The following is a 20,963-nucleotide window of genomic DNA, read 5'->3' as shown; positions in this document are numbered from 1 at the left end:
TCGCCGCAAAGGAAAAGGTTAGGAGAGATGAGAAAGGGAGAGAGGGTTGCAGTCGCGGGATGCTGACGGCATGGTGTCGGGTGGATTTGGTGTTGGGTGGGGCCGACGACCCCACCGACGGCGAAGAGGCGGAGACGCCTTTGTGCGGCCTGGCGTGCTGCAGCTCGCCGACATGTCCGGGGACCGCCGCTGTTATTTGGCAGAAATCCAACACTGACATGTATATATTGGAAACAGTGGGGGATGGTGGGCAACGACAATTACTGATACAGTATGAGACAAGGAACACTAAACACTAAATACTCTATATTACTCTTATCTTTTTCTTTCTCTTTTTCTATCTCTATCTATAAATGCATTTCATGACAGAGGGATGAACAACTCCAAAGTTCAGAACTAGACCGAGAACTTCTAAATTAACTAAAAACTCTTACATCATTTGCTTAGCTAATCACAAAGCTTGATTTAAGATTCTAACCGTTTTAATGTTAAAGGATTATCTTATATATCAACTTAAGCTTTGAAATGAGACAACACTAATCCTCTGATTAGTTTATATTTCCCATGTCAGATTAAGTTTAATCTACCTCCCTCGTATGAGGGAAGTATTAAGATATATCGTCTTTAAGATTTTAGATAGAACAGCACCCATCAAAAATTTAAAATTCAAGTTCATATATATCTCAAAATCAAATTTTACGAACCGTAAGCTAAAAAAAAAGATACATTTTTTTTTTTTTTGGGTTTGATGAAAAGAAAGAAAGAACTGCCAAAGATCCAAGAACTTCTACTTTAGGTTGTGTGGAGATGGCTTCCAAATACTTTTCTTGTTGAAATATATAAGCATCTTATCCTATATTGCTTCTCTCTCTAAAGATCCCACCACCGAGTCTTTTGAGATCTTTGATACGAAAGGAACCTTTGTCGCCATGGATTCTGGTCTGTATTGGATGGTCGCCACTATCCCCACTTACCAATCTAGCTTTCAAGATGGAGGAACTGTGGAGGATGGCATTCTACATGGAAAGAGTTCATATTGACATTGGGAGACAAATGATGTATAAATGACAAGGAAAAGGTTATCATGGTCCCCATGCATGCATGTACCAAAACATGTTTCTTGGATACGATTACGTACATTTATATCCATGTATGGATACTAATAATCTTATTCTCATGTTTCATATGTTTTCATGTTTTACCTTGTTCTTTTTCTTTCTAAAAGGACACCATGTAATCCAAAATCCATATGACCTAATGTTATAGTTGGCATACATATCCCAATGGTCAAGCCTCTCAATCTCATTAATTTTCATTTTCTTAATATTATGATTGAGAATTAGATTACCCCACCATCTAAACCTAAGTGAAGACTTTGGCCATGCTCTCTCTCTCTCTCTCTTGATTTATCTTAGTAGTTGCATCTACAAGCTTGATCGAGAATATGTATTTTTAGTGCACGGACTCGAGAAGATTTGAATTCAAGATCTTCAGCTTTGACACCAAAAAAATTTTGATCATCTATCGTCTTAGTATCAACATATGGGCACCAAAACCCACACTATTTTTTCTAACATTAACATGATAAACCTGAATGAATATTTTGTCCGTGAATTTTTCGATTAATGTCAATATATCTAAAAACTAAGTATTAATGAAATATATTCTTACTGCATGGGCACAGATAAGATTTGAAGATAAGATTTCAACTGTGATGTCATAAAAATTTTGATCAACCCAATTGGCTTCAAAAGCTTTAAGTCAATAGATGATGCAATATCTAACTATTTATATTCTTAACGACTTTAAAATTTATAAACATATTTACACCTTCTATAGTCTTAGGTTGGACATGTGGGCATCATTTTGGGACATCAAGGTAGTCCATCAAACACAACATGGCTCCTTTGATAATGAAAGAGGAGAATAAGATGTCACTCTTTCCATCCATTGGTCAAAGGAGACCCACACTTTCCATTGTAGAAGATTGATGGCATCTTTGAAACAACACCATTGGTGTCATGCTTGAGTTGTTTCTCGCCAGGCTCGTCATATGATTGGAGCGTTTGATCCACCTTTGAAAAGCCAAGTTGACATGCCATCTAAATAACTTCAACAATTTGATGTTGTTCAAGCAAGATTTTGGTGACCACCTACCAAGAAGAAAAATATTCTGGGGCACGCCAATGATGATGATGATGATGATGATGATGATGATGATGATGATGATGATCGACCGTATAATACCCCATGAGTCCTACCGAGATTTCTTCCCAGTAAGGAGGCCATCACGACATCTATATAAGTAAGATTCTTATAGTAAGTGCATACTATTAAGAATAATATTGTTTGATAATAAATAATGATAATAACTATTATGGGGAGAGTACCGATGATCGTGAGTCGGTTCGATTTGGTCTGAACCTAAAGGAGCAAGGGCGTCCGAGAAACCCGCATGGTAATCCTATGAGATAGATGATGGGGTACTGAAGTGTTCAAGATAATTTTGAGGTGATCCTTGGGTGGCTTTCGAAAGCTTAAGGTGGTCCCGATTTCAGGTCGAGATGGAATCTAACTCCTTTGTGAGCTCTTGTACAAAGGTCAATGTCAGAAAAATTTTTTCGATCTGACCCCTCTAATGCTCAAATTAATTTTTTTTAATATAAATGAGTATTTTTGGAAAGAGGTCCGACCCTTGGACTGATGCTAAGTATCGGCTTTATACCTGATCAATGGTAAGTCTCGTGGACTGTTGTTCATGGAGGCCAACGAGGGGGCAAACCCAATCGATTTCATATAAATTATTGTGTAATTGTCTCTACGTCACTATCCCATGGGGGTGACTCGACCTTTATCTTCCTCTTCCACGTCAGAACTCTTATAGTGATCAACTAGCGGGTTGGGATTAATTGTTAAAATATTTTCTATCAAAAATAAAACAAAAGGTTGATTAGTTATTAATAAAAAAAATCCAATATGTAAATAATACTTAAAATTAACTCGTAAATTGAAAAAGATGTTTGGTACAGGGAAACAGGGATCAAGTTGCCTGGTCGTGTTGGAGATGTTGGACATTGAAGTTACATCATGAGAAGACTAAAAGTGAGGAATATACATAGGTCGACATTCGAAAGAGATTACATGGTTGAGTGCATAAAGGGCATATGTTGAGCTCAATTTTGTACCTATTGTTGAATTTTTTCTCACAAAGCATCCTAAGTTGTCAATAAAACATAACATCTTTGGATGTTGATGATGATAGTTTGATGGAGTGTTTGTTCATCAACAAAACTTTTTCTATAGGTGCCATGTCACATGACTTAGACAAATGAACCAAATCCAAAAAGAATAATATGTTTTTTGTTTAAATGATTTTTTTAATATAAAAATATCAATTAGCACATGATTGATGTGAGAACACGAACGATTTGGGTCCAAAGAATTAAGGTCGTTACTAGCCAAGAAACTATGTTATCAGTAACAAGAAAAATAATATTAAAGTTCTAATTTGAAGAGCTAATGATATTTGAATTGGGCAAGAGTGCTATGAGTAAGAACTAGTCTTACACAATCTTTCTAAACAAGAGTGATGATGAAAGGTCTATTCCAGCCGAAACTCTTAGATCTCCATAGAATTATCGTGAAGACTCGATGTTGGAGCAATGTGAAGGGTGTGAAGAATGAGGACAGATTTGATACTGGAAATGAACGTTGACAGTGATTTGGAATGTCAATTTGGGCCGTGGCCCAATTGGAGATGTTATCGGGTCGAGTTATCGGGTCGAATCCGTTAACGATGCACTATCGAGTAAAGGATGTTTGTACCTTACGTGGCTCCTTATTCCATGTGTCGTCGAGCTCTGGTTGGGCCACGTTGTAATCCTTCCTCATCAAACCTGCAGAAAAAATTTCATGTAATTAACGATGTTAAATACAAGCATTTGAGTCGAACCCTTTTACCCGCGGTTCAATTGAATTGGGTCACACATCGCCTCAACTCGGACCCGACTCGAGTTTAGATAGAACTGATTTGTGCTCGCATTGGGCTCTATCGGTTTGCCACGCTTGTTGTAGTCTTTTCTTGTGCCCTTCCGTTCAGATAGATAGGTTTGAGTCGGTTACGGTGTTTGTTACGGGCGATGGAAGAGGGCAGGGGCTATCCGCGACCGATCGGACCAGGCGTGACACGTGTCGGCTGGATCGGCGCCGGGGTCATGGGCGCCGCCATGGCCGCCCGCCTCCGGACCGCCGGCTACGCCGTTGCCATCTACGCCCGCACCCCCTCCAAGGCCGACCACCTCCGCCGCCTCGGCGCCCACCTCGTTCCCTCGCCGGCCGATGCCGCCCGCTCCGCCGACGTGCTGTTCACCATGGTCGGTCACCCCTCCGACGTCCGCGAGGCCCTCCTCGACCCCGCCTCCGGCGCCCTCGCAGCCATCCCGCCCGGCGGCGTCCTCGTAGACTGCACCAGCAGCGACCCGGCCCTCGCGCGCGAGGTTGCGGCGGCGGCGCGGGCCAGGGGGTGCTGGGCCGTGGACGCGCCGGTCTCGGGCGGGGACGTCGGGGCGAGGGACGGGACGCTGGCGATCCTGGCCGGGGGCGACGAGGGGGTGGTCCACTGGCTGTCGCCGCTGTTCGAGGCGCTCGGGAGGGCGACGTGGATGGGGCCGGCGGGAAGCGGGCAGAGCAGCAAGATCGCGAATCAGATCACGATCGGTGGCACCATCCTGGGGCTCAGCGAGGCGATAGTGTTCGCGGGGAGGGCGGGGCTGGACGTGCCGCGGTTCTTGGACGCGGTGCGGGCCGGCGCGGCAGGGTCGCGGGCGATGGAGATCTTCGGGGAGAGGATGGCGAGGCGGGACTTCGCACCGGGGGGTTTCGCAGAGTACATGGTGAAGGATTTGGGGATGGGGTTGAGAGGAGGAGAGGACGGTGGGGAAGAGGAGACAGGGAAGGGCGTGGTGTTGCCCGGGGCGGCCTTGTGCCAGCAACTGTATCTGGCGATGGTGGCTAACGGGGATGGGAAGATGGGCGGACAGGGCCTGATCACCGTCATCGAGAGACTCAACGGAAAGCACGCATAGTGAATGCACAAGAAGGTAATGCCTCTGGACTGTGGAAATTGCACGAGACTTGTTCGAGCAATTGACATATTTTCTTTTGTGCCGTTTCTCATCAATAAGTATCCCCTGTGGCTTTGCTCGACTTCCATTTCAACAACCACTGTCTGTTAAGGTGAAAGATCAAGCGGTGGCCGAACAAAATATGTTAAATGTTATCGACATCACACTACCACATCCGCAGTTCTAACAGGCTCGCTCTCGAACGCCTTCTCTGCACACACTATCGCACGGGTGTATGAGTTGTCGCTCTACATTGATGTGGCATTGCGTAGAACATCGACAGAAGAAACGCGACGGAACAAAGGCCTCTAAAAACAAATGAGAACTCTCAACATCCTAAGACGCCACTGTCAGCTCTTTCTGGTTGCTACTTGGAGAGGTCAAATGGCCGCTGGGGGCGACCTGCTCAACCAGAATCGCTCCTTCCTTCGTCATATGATCCCACTTGCCTTGAATGAGATAGATGAAGGCAAAGAGGGAGACCTCTGTAGTGAACAGGACAACCCACGGTCTCACACTCCTCGAGGTCCTCTCATGGAAGGCATGTAAGCCGACGTAGACGTTCGCGATGCCCAGTACACAAACTCCAGTCCCAAGCAGCCAATGCACGAAGTACCAGGCGCTCCTCATCTTTATGCCCCTGAGAAGAAATCATCCTCATCTACGTAACGTGATCCACTTGCACAGCTGCTAAGCTTTGAGATTGGGCGAGAATGGTATACATACGTACATACACACGCACCTGTGAGGCCTGAAGAAGGCTATGATCGGTTGTATCCAAATGAAAGCATATACTGCTAACCCTATCCGCTGATGGGTATTGTCGAAGGAGTTCTCAAAGTTGATCAGTGATAGAACTGCTGCAGCAGTAGCCAACAGGATTGCCATAATCTGTCAGTGCAATATGTTGAACTTTTTATTTCTTTGGTAATTCAGCGTCTGGGAGAACAGTTTGTTTGCTCACCTGAACAATGAGGTGGGCATAGAACAGAACCTTGAGACTTTTGATGCATTCAACTCTGTGCGACATCCTAATGATGATGATTCCAACAGGCATTAAGAAACCAACCGAAGCCCAGAGCAGGAATGCATGAACTCCGATCTGGAATGAGAGTTCAGGTGTCAGCTGCACAAATGGCAAAGAAGATGGATGAGCCGAGTGTGTCTTCATTTTCTGTTTGGCCGGAAACAAGAGGAGTGTCATGGCATACCTGGAGAGGATTCGGCTGGCTGATCCTGTAGGTTTGAACCAATTTGGGTGTCTCTCTGGATGATCCCAGGGATGGAAGAAGAGAAGCAGCCATGGAACTTCCAAGCACCATAACAATTGCATGTCTTCCTGAAGCTAACATTTCCTGTTTCCTTGATAGAGCAAGGAGGAAGAATGCACTCTGCTCCTGGAATTCCTATCGACCTTGTCCTTGGTGCAGACAGACCGTAGAAGGCTTACTTGCGAAGAAAAAGATAAAGCAGCAAAACAAAGACCTACATGGATTCTGCAGAGAACACAACACAGACATATATAATGGATGTTTGCAGCTTCAAAGACCAGCACTGCAAGCAAAGCCAATCTCTTTCCCTTCTTCCTCCCTTTCAGATCAACAAATCAGATAGTTTCCTCTTGCAAGAAATCCCTCACTTCAGATGCATTCTTAGGTCTCTACAATAACATTTGAAACCTTTTAGTTCTCAGTGAGCAACTGCAGTATATCAAGCTGGCGTGAAGGTCAATAAAGGAATCTCAAAGGTGAAGAACCTGTAAGATATCTCTATACTGGCTAGAGATGGTTGGGTGGTAATGATATGAACGACTTTTTGAATGCATATCAATAAAGTTCATGTGGGGTTGGAGTAAGAAACTCAAATGCCAACTTGTGCATCTTTTCGGTACAATGGTTAGGTCTGTTGAGTGGCAGCAGGAAGCACAGAAAAAAAAAAGCTTGATACTGTTTCTCAAAATCTATTATATGTCAAACAGAATCAACACAAATGCAAGTGGAAGTGGCTGGTGGTGGGTTGCAGGGAAATGAATCGTGATCTGTTCCTCTTCTGACAGTCCACACTACCAAGTAGTGCTCAAGTATCATGCTCCTTTGGAACTTTTATCTCTAAGTAGTTGCCTCATAAGAGTCTAATATTCTGGTGATGTCAAGATGTTGTAAGTGCTGCATCTTTGTGGCTGAGCAGCTTAGAATCCATGTACCTTAGGAATTCTAGATAAAAATTCTGTGAGGGTACCACCCACCACTAAGAATTATTCTTTCCTATGGAAGATTATATAGTGGGAAAGATTGTAATGAAGTGCTTACATGGATTTCTGACTCCATCATTGGCTGTGTTTCTAATTGTGCTCTTATTGAAATATCACCTTCAAGGTGGTCAAACCTCAGGAGACAAAACTATTACCATGTCAGGAATGGGGTCCTCAAACTTCAGTGCATGAATGCTCTGCTTACAAATTCTTTATTGAATAGCTTTTTGTTAGAAATCCATGCAATCAATCATGATCATGAGTATGATGAAATAACAGAGAACTTAAAGAATGCTACAGTGTTTGTATCCCAAATACACTTTAGCTTACACTCTCTAAACCTTGCCCTCTTAGTGCCTATTGAGAGGATGGCCGATGATGATGGAAGAAGGCATTAGAAGGCAAAAAGAGCAGCTAAACTACAACTTGTGTGATTCTACAAATATAATATTCATATGAGGAATGAAACAAATCTCAGACGTTATTCCATGCAGGATTTGCCTTTAGACCAACACTCAATATCTAGAAGCCTAATGATGACAAGAGGAAGAAGGCAGGAGAACAGCTATAAATCCACCAACCTCCTATGATCTTTCTCGAGCTAAACAAATGTCAACCTTATCACTTGAACACAAGAGACCCCACTACATACCTTTCTTGCAGTGCTGAAGATGACAGCCCACATGCTTGACTTCCATGTATAATCCACATGCCTTTATCGCACCTTCTTCTCCTGGAAGTTAATTAAGAGTTAGACAAGACCATTGTAGCATATAATCGATTGTAAGATAATTGCAGAGGCAAGAGTTCATCTGAAGCATAATGATGATCTGGGTTCCTTATTAACAACCATCAGCATCACTTGTTCTGGGTGCAAGTTCTCAAGGATCTCATCTCACTGCTTTCTCCTGAGAAAACCATGGGAGTGGTTGCCTGTTTTGCTGTAAAGAAAGGAGGTCAAGCTAAAGAGGAATCTGGTAAGAATATTTAATGACATAGCCTTTGCCCAGACAGAGACATGTACTCAATTCACAATCTTTTGATAACCTGAGTGAGAATGAAAGCAAATGCAAAAAAGCCTTTTGTATGCTTAAAAGGCGCAAGTCATCGGGGGTCTCACTCCATAACCACAAATGAAGTAAAATTTGTAATAATATTTTACAGTAATAAAGGGGGAAAAAATAAAAAAAACACAGATAGTCCACAGAGGCAAAATATGCAAACAGTGCATGCTTCACTCTTTTCCTTCTTTTACAAAGTTCTCAAGGAAACTATTACCACTACACTATCGCATCGATTATGGACCATAATAATATATCATTAATATCCTAGGCATTTGACAATTTCTTATTGCTTTAGACTTGCCCAGACTCTTAAAGTGGAACAGATATCATGTCATACTTGAAATCTTGAATGGATTGTTGCTCTGTAAATAGGTTACTGTTTGTTATTTATTGTTTTAAATTGATCATGTATTTACTATTTGATGCTTAATTATATATAGATATATTTGGGATTGTCACTAAAAACTAATTATAGCTTAATGCCACATATGCATTGCATAAAAGTGCCACATTATAGAACATTGTGATAAGCAAAGTGACATGCTAATTATGTTATTAACAAAAATTCTCTCACAGGGAAGAAGAATCAGCCCAAGTTTAGACTGTCTCCCAAGAGAGTAATCAACAGAAGAAAATAATTCCCGAGAGTAAAATAAAGGGCAAGATATGATAAATCGAGAAGCATACAGGAATACAATAAAAATAAAAACTTGTTAAAAGAACAATTAAGAGTTCCTTATCTATGAATTAGAAGGGGTAATTTTTATTTATTCATATGCTTCAGTTCTATATATTTCCAGTATCCAGTTGAGAGCTGTAAATGATAAGCAGCCTATACAGGCAGCTTTTTATTTCCATCGTATGCGTGGGTACATATGCGGCACGTTCCCAAGTAAAGTGAAAGCAATTACATTGTATCTGAAGATTCTGTTATTGTGATTTCACGCATTCGCAATCATTCCAACACAATCCTCTCCACAAGTCCGTAGAATCATTTAAAGAGGTAAACATAAGATCGAACAGTTGGCATGCATTACTAACAACCACTAAACTTTCACATTTTAGCGCCAAGATTTAACATAACTTCTTGCCCTGTTTTACTTAGGCATAAACAACGCTCAGGGAGTAATAGGAAATTCTTAAGGAGCACAATTCTGTTCAACACCAACAAAAGAAACAGGTAAAGCAGGAGGAGGGATGAACAAATGGAGGCAAATAACAGTTACCGCAAGGATACCACGCCCAGTCTCCTTCCACCAGCTCCTATACTTCCTTGGGCCACACCTTCTCCGGCTCCCCATGAACAAGAAACAGTCAAGAACGAAGGGGAGATTGCTGAGAGGGTGGAGTCGAGGAAAGAGGAGGAAGGTTGGCGCGAACATGAAGAACGAGGAGGAGCTTGGCTTCATGCAAACATAACCCGGATCCGCTAATGTCATTTCGGATCGAAACGTCGGATCAGGATTAATTAAGAGAATAATCCGAATCCGATAATCTCATATCGGATCAAAATTAGTCACCGTGAATGAGATGTAGAAAATCCATTTCTCTAACCCGAGATGTAAACGGAAATGTCGGGCCAAGCCAGCCTTTTATAGCGAAGCATCGACCCGGTCTCGATGTCGCGCAGCTGTGTGGGTTCGGCTTCTCGGCTTTCCAAGGCTTCTAGCGCCACAAGGAGAGAGAGAGAGAGAGAGTCTATTCTTGGCGTCCTTTTCCTTGGCCCCTCTTACCCAACTTCTCTTCCTCTTCGAGAGAGATCTACGATCTAGGGTTTTCCGCCGATCCGCTTGGCCGGAACCCCAGCCATGACGTCCGTCTCCGTTGCCGGGGAGTGGCAGCTCCTCTACAACCGCTTCTACCGCAAGCTAACCATCTACACGATGCAGTGGGGCCGCATCGACCTCTCCCGCCACCGTATCGCCGCTGCACCCTTTGGCGGCCCCGTCGCGGCCATCCGCGACGATTCCAAGATTGTCCAGCTCTACGCCGAGTCCGCCCGCCGCAAGCTCCTCATCTTCAACGCCGCCGGTCGCGCCCTCGCCTCCGCCATCTGGGACCGCCCAGGCGGCCGCCTTGTCGGCATGGCCTGGACCGATGATCAGGTCCTCGTCTGCGTTGTCCAGGACGGCACCGTCTACCGCTATAACGTCCACGCCGAGCTCTGCGCCCCCCAGTTCTCCATGGGGAAGGAATGTTTCGAGCAGGGCGTCGTGGATTGCGTCTTTTGGGGGAACGGCATGGTGTGCATCACCGAGGGGTTCCTGATCTTCTGCGTCCCCGACTTCAAGAATCCGGTGCCGTGCAGGCTCTCTGATCCAGGGATCGATGAGTATCCGCTGTGCGTGGCGGTGATCGATCCGCAATACACGATGTCCGGGAACGTGGAGGTGCTGCTCGGGGTGGGGGATCACGTGCTGCTGGTGGAGGAGGACGGGGTGCAGCAGCTGGGGGTCGGAGTTGGGCCTTTCCAGAAAATGGCTGTCTCTCAGAATGGGAAGTATCTCGCAACATTCACACATGATGGCCGGCTTCTGGTCATTTTGACGGATTTCTCCAAAATCATCTTTGAATACACCTGCGAGGTCAGTTGATGTTTGTGCTCTGACCATCTTCCTTATTTCTCTGTAGCATACGCATCTGTCATTATTCTAGTCAAGGATTCAGAACTAGTACAACCCCATTTCTGAACCTGTGATCGGATTGCTATTGTAACTGTATCAGCATATAACAAGAAATCCATCCTTCTTCATTCTGAAGACAGCATCATATTTTAATCTTGACGTGGCCTAGCATTCTGAAGATAGTATCAGAACTAGTACTACCCTAGGTTTGGGCGTCATATTAGGTTTACTTTTGTGTCATCTAGTATCTAGATCAAACCATTTAATTCGAATGAGGCTTTTCATTTGTTCTTTCTTTTCCTGGAGATTTGAAGTTCATTATATTTTTTTAGGCAACTCTTCTACTTGTTGGTTTGGAATCATTATTGAGTAGAATTAATGAGATGAGTCCTAGTTTATTCACATACTTTGTCAGGATGCTTTTGAATCATTAGGACGTTCAGTAAGACCCTAGTTACTCTAGAAATACTTAAATTGTTTCTTATGGGCAGCAAATTCTAAATTCAGACTTCTTTAGAATCTTATGTCTTTGTTCTTATTATTTTGGACTTGTGTATTAGGTAGATATCCAGTTGAATCTCTCAGGATAGAGGGTCTCATAAGAGATATGGTGTTGTGCCAAGTTAATGATTTTTGGTTCTCAAAAAGACAACTTTAATAGGTCAACATTCTTGCTTCACTTTTTCCTAGTTCTAGCTTTCATGTTTTGTAGCAGTCATAAGCACCAAGGGCAAACCTACAAATCACTTGAAGCATTTACTTTAGTTGTCCCTTTAAATGCCCTTGTCAAATAGTTCGACCAATCATGGCATATCCTTTGACATATTTCCTATAAAATTTTAGTTTTGATATATTTGTTATTAAGTTCTATTTTTTGCATTGCATTCTAAATTTCTAATAGAGGAATTTGTATCAACACTAACATCATTTATTTGTTCTTATTCTAACATGGGTAATGGAATTGTGGCAAGCCACACCTTGGCATCCTTACATTGACCTATAATTCTCATACATACATGGTCCTGTGTTTTAAGGAGGGGACTTCCTACAATCTGAACTTAGAGAACAACATGCATGTTTTGTTTTGGAGGGCGGTAGGTTTTTCCTGGAGCTTGTCAGGTTCTTTAGTTCAATAGATTAATTTTGTTCAATGAGTTCTGTTTATTCTGTATATCAGGCTCTTTCTGGTAGTTATATATAGGATCAGTGGTATTTCAGAGTTTGACATGCTTTTAAACAGAATTTGTAGTTTGTAATGCTTTTTAAAGAAATGTCAAAACTGTGAAATACCAGATGTACCCCCAGTGTAGACTGTAGAGTCTTCTGTCATTGTGGCATCTAGGGAAGGGTCAATGTACGAATCATCGTGCCAAGGCCCGCCCTCACAATCATGAAATACAAATTAAATGTGCCTACATGCTATCCATGTGTAAATAAACACTTCCACATTTACCCACTTTTCACAATGGAACATTGAACATCTTGCAGGAATCCTATACATGACATACATATTCATATAAAGTTCCTTTTTCCCTGCTGCCTTATTTGGGTTCCAGTCTTTATATCATTCCACATCTCCATTAACAAGCTTAGAATACTTGAGGTGGGCATACTCTTTTGTTGTTTATTTCTTCTCATTGAAGATATCCATCTATGGTTGTAGGCAACTTTTAAAAGTAAGCAAATGTTATAGGAAAGGAAAGAGAGAAAGAAAGAATGTATATGCTTCAAATTTCAACCATACGTTTGCTAATGAGGCAACTTTCATTCGTGTTACATGCTTGGTAATATTTCATTACAGATATTAAACCTCTTTTGCAGTCTGCCTTACCTCCAGAACAGATATCTTGGTGCGGGTTGGACAGTGTGCTACTCTATTGGGATGAAAGAGAGCTTCTTATGGTGGGCCCTCATGGACATCCAGTGAGCTATTTGTATGATGAACCGATAAGACTCATTCCTGAGTGTGATGGAGTGAGACTTCTTTCAAATTCAAGCATGGAGTTCCTACAACGAGTTCCTGACTCTACTGTTTCTATCTTTCAAGTTGGTAGCACATTGCCAGCAGCTTTGCTATATGATGCTTTGGAGCACTTTGATAGATGCAGTTCTAAGGTATCTTGCTAAGTTTTTCAACATATTGGAAGTATTTTGTCATGTTTTGTTATCCATCCAGTTGATTACATGTTTTGGTTCTTGCCCGATTTCCTGCTTTTATAATTTGAGTGTTCTTTGTATTTCTTTTGGACTCGTACCTGATATGTTAAGATTTTTCATTTTGTGAAATCAACACATGATTACTGCTTCATGTTTGCAAATTGGACTGTGGGATTTCATTGCACATTCTGTTTTGCTATATATTATATTATTGAGTACCTGAGATTCTTTGGTTTATTTTGTAATGATGGTGATCTTGATGTTATTTTCCTTTTAATGCTGCTGCTTTCTATATCTACTAGGTTAGCTTTGGCAAAGGTATCTTGTCTCTTGCCCATTTGTTTGCTTTGCGATTAGACCTAGACTTTCTGACCATTTTCATCCTTATAACATGAACTTGTTTAGAGACCAACTGTCATGAATGAGTCTCATCATAATTAAAATGCTTAAGGCACATCGTTATTTTTTGTAATATGATTTTGGATTCTATTCTTATTATAATTAAATAACATAGTCCTACTTTATGCTTGGATTGGGTTGGGGTTTTTTTTTTTTTTTCTGTTGATAGGATTTTTAATATTATAAGTTAACAAAGGAAAGCCTTTTGATGGGATTTGTGATATTATGTTAACAAAGGAAAAAACCTTATCCTTTTTCAATACTAATTATCATGAAAGTTTTTGACGAGTCTACATTTAGGATGTTCTTTGTCCAAGGTAAGACTGGAGTAAAATGAATACTTGTTAACTAAATGGGATCTACAAGGCCATGTCACCCTGAGCACATTTCTCTCTAATTTTCATGATTTTACTCATTTTTAACTTTTTTGTCCTTTAGCACCTTTTCTAAACCTTCAGGTTTCACTGTCAATCTCTTAATTCATCTTTACGTATTATGTTTATGCTATTTTCTGCTTTTTGAGCTGACTTATGCACATCAAAATTGAGGCTAAGCATTCATTTGGGCTAAAATGCGGTTCAGTAGTGTGCTTAATTATCCATCATAATTGGACTTCTACTTTTTAAGTTTGACTTTCTGGTTTTATTGCTTCCCTGGCCCTGCCTATGAGCATTCCAGAAGTAGATTAGGATTGACTTAGTAACCCACCAGCTACTCTGTTGTTTCTTAAATATATCTCCATACTTTTAAAAGTAGAAAAGCCACTTTTAAATAAAGCTTTGCTGAAAGAAAAGGCATGATTCAAAAAGTTAGTTGAATCATGTTTTAGTTTTAGTTTTTTTATATTGAAGAGTCGACAAGGAATTCAACTTTGAGGTTGTTGCTGTTATTTTTTGAAGTTTGTGGTTATTAGATTTTGTCATAGAGACTGGTTCGTGAAATAATGTGGCTTCACCCTTGCTTTGCGTTATTATGAGGCTACTCTCTGTCAGAGTAATATTTGCTAGAATTACTGTTCAATTTGGGGAAGTGATCCTATTACTTATTATTTATCTGGTGTCACTTGACAGGCTGATGAAAACTTACGATTGATCCGATCCTCTCTGGCTGAGGCAGTTGAGACTTGTATAGATGCTGCTGGGCATGAATTTGATGTTTCACGCCAACGGACACTGCTGAGAGCTGCTAGCTATGGTCGGGCCTTTTGCAGGTTGGTTATCACATAAATCAGCACTCTTTTGGCAAAAGGAAGACATGAAATGCTATAGATGGATATTTCTGCGATCAGTTTACTGCTTTTTTTTTGTCTATGTTTTTGTGAATTGTTTAAATGGTTCAGTTGAGCTTTGGTAATGTTGTTATTGTTATCATCAGTTTGTCAGCATGCATTTTTAAATTTCTGCACTCTGTTTTCTACTCTGTTGGTTCATTATTATCTTAGATTATGGATGTAACTTATTATAATTCTTGATCAGTTTTGCATAGTAGCTCTATACGTAACAGAGGCTGAAAATTCCTTAAATATTTACTCATCCTGTACACTGATAGGCAGATTTATGCAGAATACTTTTATATTTATAGTCATAATTGTATTAACTAAATTTTACTTAACATCTTCTTCCTCTCTCTGGCCAATAATGTAATAGAACTTTGGTTATTGGTTTGGAATTTTAATTAATTTAATAAACTACAGACTAAGGAACCTTATTGCATTTATGGTTGTCATTCAGTAACTTTAAAGTAAAGGAGTTTTGTACCTACTTATATTCTTTTGATGTAAGCGGTTGATGTCACCTATGCTTTATGCCTTTTTTCTGTACTTGTTTTGGTCTATATGCCCTAGAAATGTTGAAGTATATAATAGTTTCTCACAGTTGCATCTTGACAACCATCTTACTATTCAAGGTTTTGAATACGTCTCAACCATACTTAGTATTTACCGGTCCTACCAAGTGCCACAATCAGAACATATATCTCAATAACATTACCAGACACTGTTTTTCTGTGTGATCATTTTCCTTGACTTACAAAGACTAAAAGTCATCTTCTGTTCAATTTTTTGGTTGGTTTATTAGATTTAAAACATCAAAGGTCGTGGCAACCCATGAAATTTTGTGGTAGTCGCCTTTTTGTTTCTAAAGAACAACTTATTTTCTGATTTTTATCTTGGCAATGATATCCAGTTGGCTTTGGCAGTCAGTTTCCACGAGACCATTTTCAAGAAATGTGCAAAATACTACGAGTACTAAATGCTGTTCGCAACCATGAGATTGGTATCCCCCTTAGCATTCAACAATACAAGGTCTTATTTCTTTTGATGACTGCAATTAATTGTTGGACCCTTTTTTTTATTAAGTTGAGTTAACCTCAAAATATTCTTTACTCAGTTGCTTACTGCACCAGTATTGATTGGGCGGTTGATCAATGCCAACCACCATCTTGTGGCTTTGCGAATTTCTGAGTACCTTAACTTAAATCCGGTAGTCCTCTTTATCCATATGACTTTTTGATGTTTGTTTTATATACTTGTCAGCTGATGCCTAATAATGAATTTGTTGAGGAATTTACTTTTATATTTGAAGTTATTGGAACTAAATATGCTGAAGCTTGTAGTAGCGAATTTCATCTTTTCTTGAATATTCCATTCATAATTAGTCCATTAATTTGTCAATCTATAAAATGATTAATTTTCTACCCATCGTTTATTGGATGCCTCCTAAGGACCTGCCTGGTTATTAAGTTCTACAAGGTACATTCATATTTTTCAAAGATAGATGACCATTTGATATTAAAGGAGAATAAAAGATGATAATGAAATATGGTGCTAATTATCTATCATGGGAAACTGGTTACTTCATATGCCATAGTGGATATAAAAGGCTGTTATTGCTCATGTTAACGTCCTTTTCTTGTGATATTGATTTAGGAGGTGGTTATAATGCACTGGGCATGTGCAAAGATAACCGCTTCACCAGCTATTCAAGACTCTGCTCTTCTGGAAATCTTGCTTGACAAGGTTTGTGTTCTGATACATCAGAGAATCTACTAACTTAACTGTTTACAGTGTGTCTCACCGGTCAACCTGGCATTTGTGTTGCAGCTAAAATTATGCAAAGGCATATCTTATGCTGCGATTGCTGCTCATGCAGACAACAGTGGGCGCCGAAAGTTAGCTGCAATGATTGTTGATCATGAGCCACATTCTTCCAAGCAGGCATGTTAAATTGCTTAACTTCAGTTCTTCCATGTGGTTTGTGTGAATAATTTGGTTTCTTTGACAGATAACTGCACTTAATGTTGTGGCAACTTTTCAGAGATTAACAAAATCTGGGAACTTTTGAGATGATTCCTTGGATTTTGATAGTATAGTTGTTTTTCATCTTGCCTCTCTACATGTTTCCTGATATTTTAGTTAATTTAGAGTTTGCTGTTCACATGTTACAGATCCATTCTCAGTAACTGTCAGCTAAAAGGTAGCAATAAACTTGCAGTTCAGATAAAAATTAGTTTCAATGACACCACATGTGTTAAGAGTTAACTATGTCTTTCTTTTGTTATAATAGTTTGACAGAATATGCTTGTTCTATTTGAACATTATTGTTTTAGAGAACTTCTCAGCATCTTGGATACTTCAGACACTGTTTTACTTTAGATAATGCTTACATTGTAAATTTTGTAAGCAGGCTCTAGTTTGGCCACTTAAGTCAATTTGTTGTGACTCACAAATATCTAGAAATTTCTCAAGTATTTATGTGTGTGGTATCTGATGCACAGAACTAGCCATTTGTTATTCATGCATTGGTGGCGTATGCAAGGCTCAGCATTTTGCTGGTAGAATGTATTTTGACAATTTTGTCCTTGAACTTCTAAAAATAACACTAGCAGTTGTGTGTCTACTTTTAACAGGTTCCTTTACTACTAAGCATAGAAGAGGAGGATTCTGCCCTGGTAAAGGCAATTGAAAGTGGTGATACAGACCTTGTCTATCTTGTTCTGTTTCATATCTGGCAGAAGGTATTGCTATTGTTGAAACTAAAATTGCATTTAGTTTGTGTAAACTATTTGGTTTGTGGGCCTATACCCATTATGTGAATTGTAATTTATGTCATGTATTGCAGAAGCCGGCTTTGGATTTTTTTGGAACGATAAATGCAAGACCTTTAGCTCGTGATTTATTTATATCATATTCAAGGTAGTTTGAAAAGCTAAATATGGGGGTAGCTTCATTTCAAGCTGTTGTTGAATATTGGTCAATATTCATATGTTTGTGTCTGTGTTTGTAGGTATTATAAGCATGAGTTCCTGAAGGATTTTTTTCTTTCCACAGGTCGACTCCAAGTAAGTGATCAATACATCTTAAAAAACTGGTTGATATATTTAAATCTTCTATATCTGCCAAACCATTTTTTAGGCTACAAATGTGTAGATGTATTTTTAATCTTTTTATTTGATGTGCTATATTGCAGTTGATACTTGATAGTATTTGACTCTGTTTTTCATTGATGACGAACGATATGGAATTTAGAAGACAAGTGTAACTGGAGTTATTAGAAAACATTGCTAGCTTGTAAAATGTGGATTCTTTGGCTTGACTCCTAATTTTCTTGATTTTTTTTACCAGCCAGCTGAATAGTTTTGGTAAATAGAGAACACTATATGTTGCCGTATACCCTTTACTATGAGGCCATCATTTGTTCTCATGCTACTCAAGTGACATCAATTTACGCATAGTTCACACGTAATTCTGCTTAGAGAACATTGAGGATATATCAGATATTGTAAATGGGCCTCAGTGTGTGATGAGGTTTTAAGAGTTATTTTATGGCAGAATGCTAGACTACTGTTCAGTTTGTGTAATAATGCAGCTGTTGTCACTAAATTGACTTGTGTTTTCTTGTGGTAGTTATAAATTAATTATTGTGTTTTCTTAAAAGAATTCATCCAGGATTTTGAGATGTCAAAATTGCTTGATAATTAATTGTATCTACATAACTGTGAGAAAATTTAATCTTTTAGTAGATAAGAGGTTTGAGTATATGTGATTTTTTATGTTTGCAAGTATTTAGAAGATATCTATCTATACTGGCCGGTCCTCCTTGAAACCTGAAAATTATCTGAGGCCTTCTATTTAATTGTATATGGTCTTTATATATGTAGAAATTGGGCTTTGCAGGATGTTGCTTTTCTTTTGTTAAAGGAATCATGGAAGTTAGAAAAGAATCCAATGGCAAGCAAAGGATCTCCCCTCCACGGTCCACGGATAAGGCTTATTGAGCAAACTCAAAAACTTTTTTCTGAAACAAAGGAACATAACTTTGAATCAAAAGCTGCTGAAGAACATGCAAAGTTGTTAAGGTAAGGTGATTTTATTAAACTGCTTTTTTTTTTTTTGACAAGTGGTACATTTGATTGCTGGTGAACCCACTCTTTTTTGGATCACCATACGTAGGGCAGAATTAGTTTTTAGCTTGTAAACAATGTCCTACGAAAATGGGATTCATGACTTCTGTTTTGTTAGGACATGGAATCATCCTTTTCTACAATTTTCTTTAGCTAATACATTGTTTCTAACTTTTTAGTTGTATTGGATTTTCTTTACCACAATGTTGGACGCTAATTTGCATTGGGACCTCAGTTGCAGAAATAACCACCAATAAATTATTAGAATATGAGAACTTGATTCAAATTGTCTTGCAATTTAATTTCTGATGTTTGATCCCATCAACATCTGTATGATTTATATGTAAAGATTGGTTCTTACTGAATATTTTGCTCTAACATTTTGCTTGCCATCTCTTGAAAGACTGCAACACGACTTAGAAGTCTCCACAAAACAGGCAATATTTGTTGATTCTAGCATCAGTGATACTATACGAACATGCATTGTGCTGGGAAACCATCGAGAGGCAATGCGAGTGAGGACAGAATTCAAGGTATTTTGGATTTTACCTTTGGATGGTATTTTGGTGTGTTCTTTTATGAAAATCATATTGTAGGTTTCTGAGAAGCGGTGGTACTGGCTGAAAGCATTTGCGCTTGCCACAGTTAGAGACTGGGATGCACTTGAAAAATTTTCAAAGGAGAAGAGACCACCTGGCGGTAAGATGTCTTGTACCCATCCTTCATGACTTCATTCTGGCTTATTGCGGTCTCAAGAAATGTTAATGGGATCTTTCTCTTGTTTTGTTTTATTACCCATCCCTAGAAATGTTAGGCGCTTCAATGGTTTTGCACCAAACGTGAATGGGATCTTTCTCTTGTTTTGTTTTATTACCCATCCCTAGAAATGTTAGACGCTTACAATGGTTTTGCACCAAACGTGAATGGGATCTTTCTCTTGTTTTGCTTTATTAGCCACATGCATCATATATTGTGCATCATTAGAAGTTTAAATCTTAATATTTTATTGTTAATCTTAATTGACAGGCTATAAACCTTTTGTGGAAGCATGTATTGATGCTGATGAGAAAGCAGAAGCCATCAAGTACATTCCAAAACTTACAGAGCCTCGGGAAAGATCAGAGGTTTTTTTTTTTTTGTCGTTTCTAGCTAATTTTGTGTTTTAGTAAATAACCTTACTCAAGTTTTTTTCTACTCAGACAAACCTTGCAGAAACAGTTTTTTATTTTTTTCTATTCACTGCTATATCACTGTATATCCGCATAAAAATGAATTGTGCATTAGCCTTGAGAGATTGGTACTTCATGTATATATGGTTTATGATATTGTTAAGATGAACTTGATGGAGTTATGCAATCTTGCCTCAGCAATGAGGTTTGTAGCAAATAATCTATCCAAACTTTCTAATTGTCCGGCACCAGCCGTCTTTGATATTTGGAATCGGTTTACTAGTATTATTTGATAAAGGATATTCCTAACTTGCAGGCATATGCACGGATTGGCATGGCTAAGGAAGCTGCTGATGCTGCTTCTCAGGCTAAAGATAGTGAACTGTTTGGCCGGTTAAAGCTGACTCTGGCTCAAAATGCTGCTGCATCATCCATTTTCGACACCTTGAGGGATCGATTATCATTTCAAGGAGTATATTAACAAGACTTTTTCTTGTGGCTTATGCTTCAAAGGACTTCTAGCAGGCATCTTCTTGTGTCTATAAGCCCGCCTTTGTGTCGTTTTTAGTCTCTCAGATGCCCATCCATCACCAGCGTGCAGGTCATCTCATGAGAAGGGTTGCTTTGTATAGCAGCAACAATTTGTTCATCATCATATTTTTCCAAGATACTTCTTGTTTTCTATTTTCTTGGTTCAAAATATATATTCGGTTGTCTATAAGCAGGCCTTTTGTGTCTAATGCTTTGTGGCTTTTAGTCTCTCAGATGCCCATCCA

The 20,963-nt window shown here is 39.7% G+C and overlaps 3 protein-coding genes across 9 annotated transcripts; 2 read left to right on the top strand and 1 right to left on the bottom strand.

Annotated features, from left to right (window-relative positions):
• Positions 1 to 4,139: 4,139 nt before the first annotated feature.
• Positions 4,140 to 5,205, top strand: LOC135622656 (probable 3-hydroxyisobutyrate dehydrogenase-like 2, mitochondrial). The gene has a single exon (XM_065124675.1). The coding sequence runs from the start codon at positions 4,140 to 4,142 to the stop codon at positions 5,082 to 5,084; it is 945 nt and encodes a 314-aa protein (XP_064980747.1). The 3' UTR covers positions 5,085 to 5,205.
• A 25-nt stretch (positions 5,206 to 5,230) lies between these two features.
• Positions 5,231 to 9,968, bottom strand: LOC135622657 (cytochrome b561 domain-containing protein At2g30890-like). Of its 6 annotated transcripts, XM_065124678.1 has the most exons (6): positions 9,665 to 9,968; positions 8,225 to 8,315; positions 8,027 to 8,107; positions 6,088 to 6,783; positions 5,854 to 6,014; positions 5,231 to 5,763 (listed from the first exon to the last, which is right to left on the bottom strand). In XM_065124678.1, the coding sequence occupies exons 4-6, from the start codon at positions 6,454 to 6,456 to the stop codon at positions 5,460 to 5,462; spliced, it is 834 nt and encodes a 277-aa protein (XP_064980750.1). In that variant the 5' UTR covers positions 6,457 to 6,783; positions 8,027 to 8,107; positions 8,225 to 8,315; positions 9,665 to 9,968; the 3' UTR covers positions 5,231 to 5,459. The 6 variants fall into 6 exon arrangements, with proteins under 6 accessions (XP_064980750.1, XP_064980752.1, XP_064980749.1 ...); XM_065124680.1 differs by having other exon boundaries at positions 6,088 to 6,249; positions 6,335 to 8,315; XM_065124677.1 differs by having other exon boundaries at positions 8,027 to 8,315.
• A 98-nt stretch (positions 9,969 to 10,066) lies between these two features.
• On the top strand, positions 10,067 to 20,927 carry LOC135622654 (protein VACUOLELESS1-like). 2 transcript variants are annotated; one of them, XM_065124671.1, is made up of 16 exons: positions 10,067 to 11,023; positions 12,097 to 12,156; positions 12,884 to 13,177; positions 14,689 to 14,828; positions 15,815 to 15,920; positions 16,006 to 16,098; positions 16,545 to 16,634; positions 16,719 to 16,832; positions 17,525 to 17,632; positions 17,737 to 17,810; positions 17,902 to 17,956; positions 18,792 to 18,973; positions 19,422 to 19,551; positions 19,615 to 19,717; positions 20,045 to 20,142; positions 20,504 to 20,927. In XM_065124671.1, exons 1-16 carry the CDS (start codon positions 10,247 to 10,249, stop codon positions 20,666 to 20,668), a joined length of 2,589 nt encoding a protein of 862 aa, XP_064980743.1. In that variant the 5' UTR covers positions 10,067 to 10,246; the 3' UTR covers positions 20,669 to 20,927. The 2 variants fall into 2 exon arrangements, with proteins under 2 accessions (XP_064980743.1, XP_064980744.1); XM_065124672.1 differs by lacking the exon at positions 12,097 to 12,156 and having other exon boundaries at positions 10,068 to 11,023.
• Positions 20,928 to 20,963: the final 36 nt, after the last annotated feature.

This window comes from Musa acuminata, chromosome BXJ2-9 (assembly GCF_036884655.1).
Source record: "Musa acuminata AAA Group cultivar baxijiao chromosome BXJ2-9, Cavendish_Baxijiao_AAA, whole genome shotgun sequence".
NCBI lineage: Eukaryota > Viridiplantae > Streptophyta > Magnoliopsida > Zingiberales > Musaceae > Musa > Musa acuminata.
The sequence above is the reverse complement of the archived record's forward strand: the minus strand, read 5'-3'. Positions and strand labels throughout refer to the sequence as shown.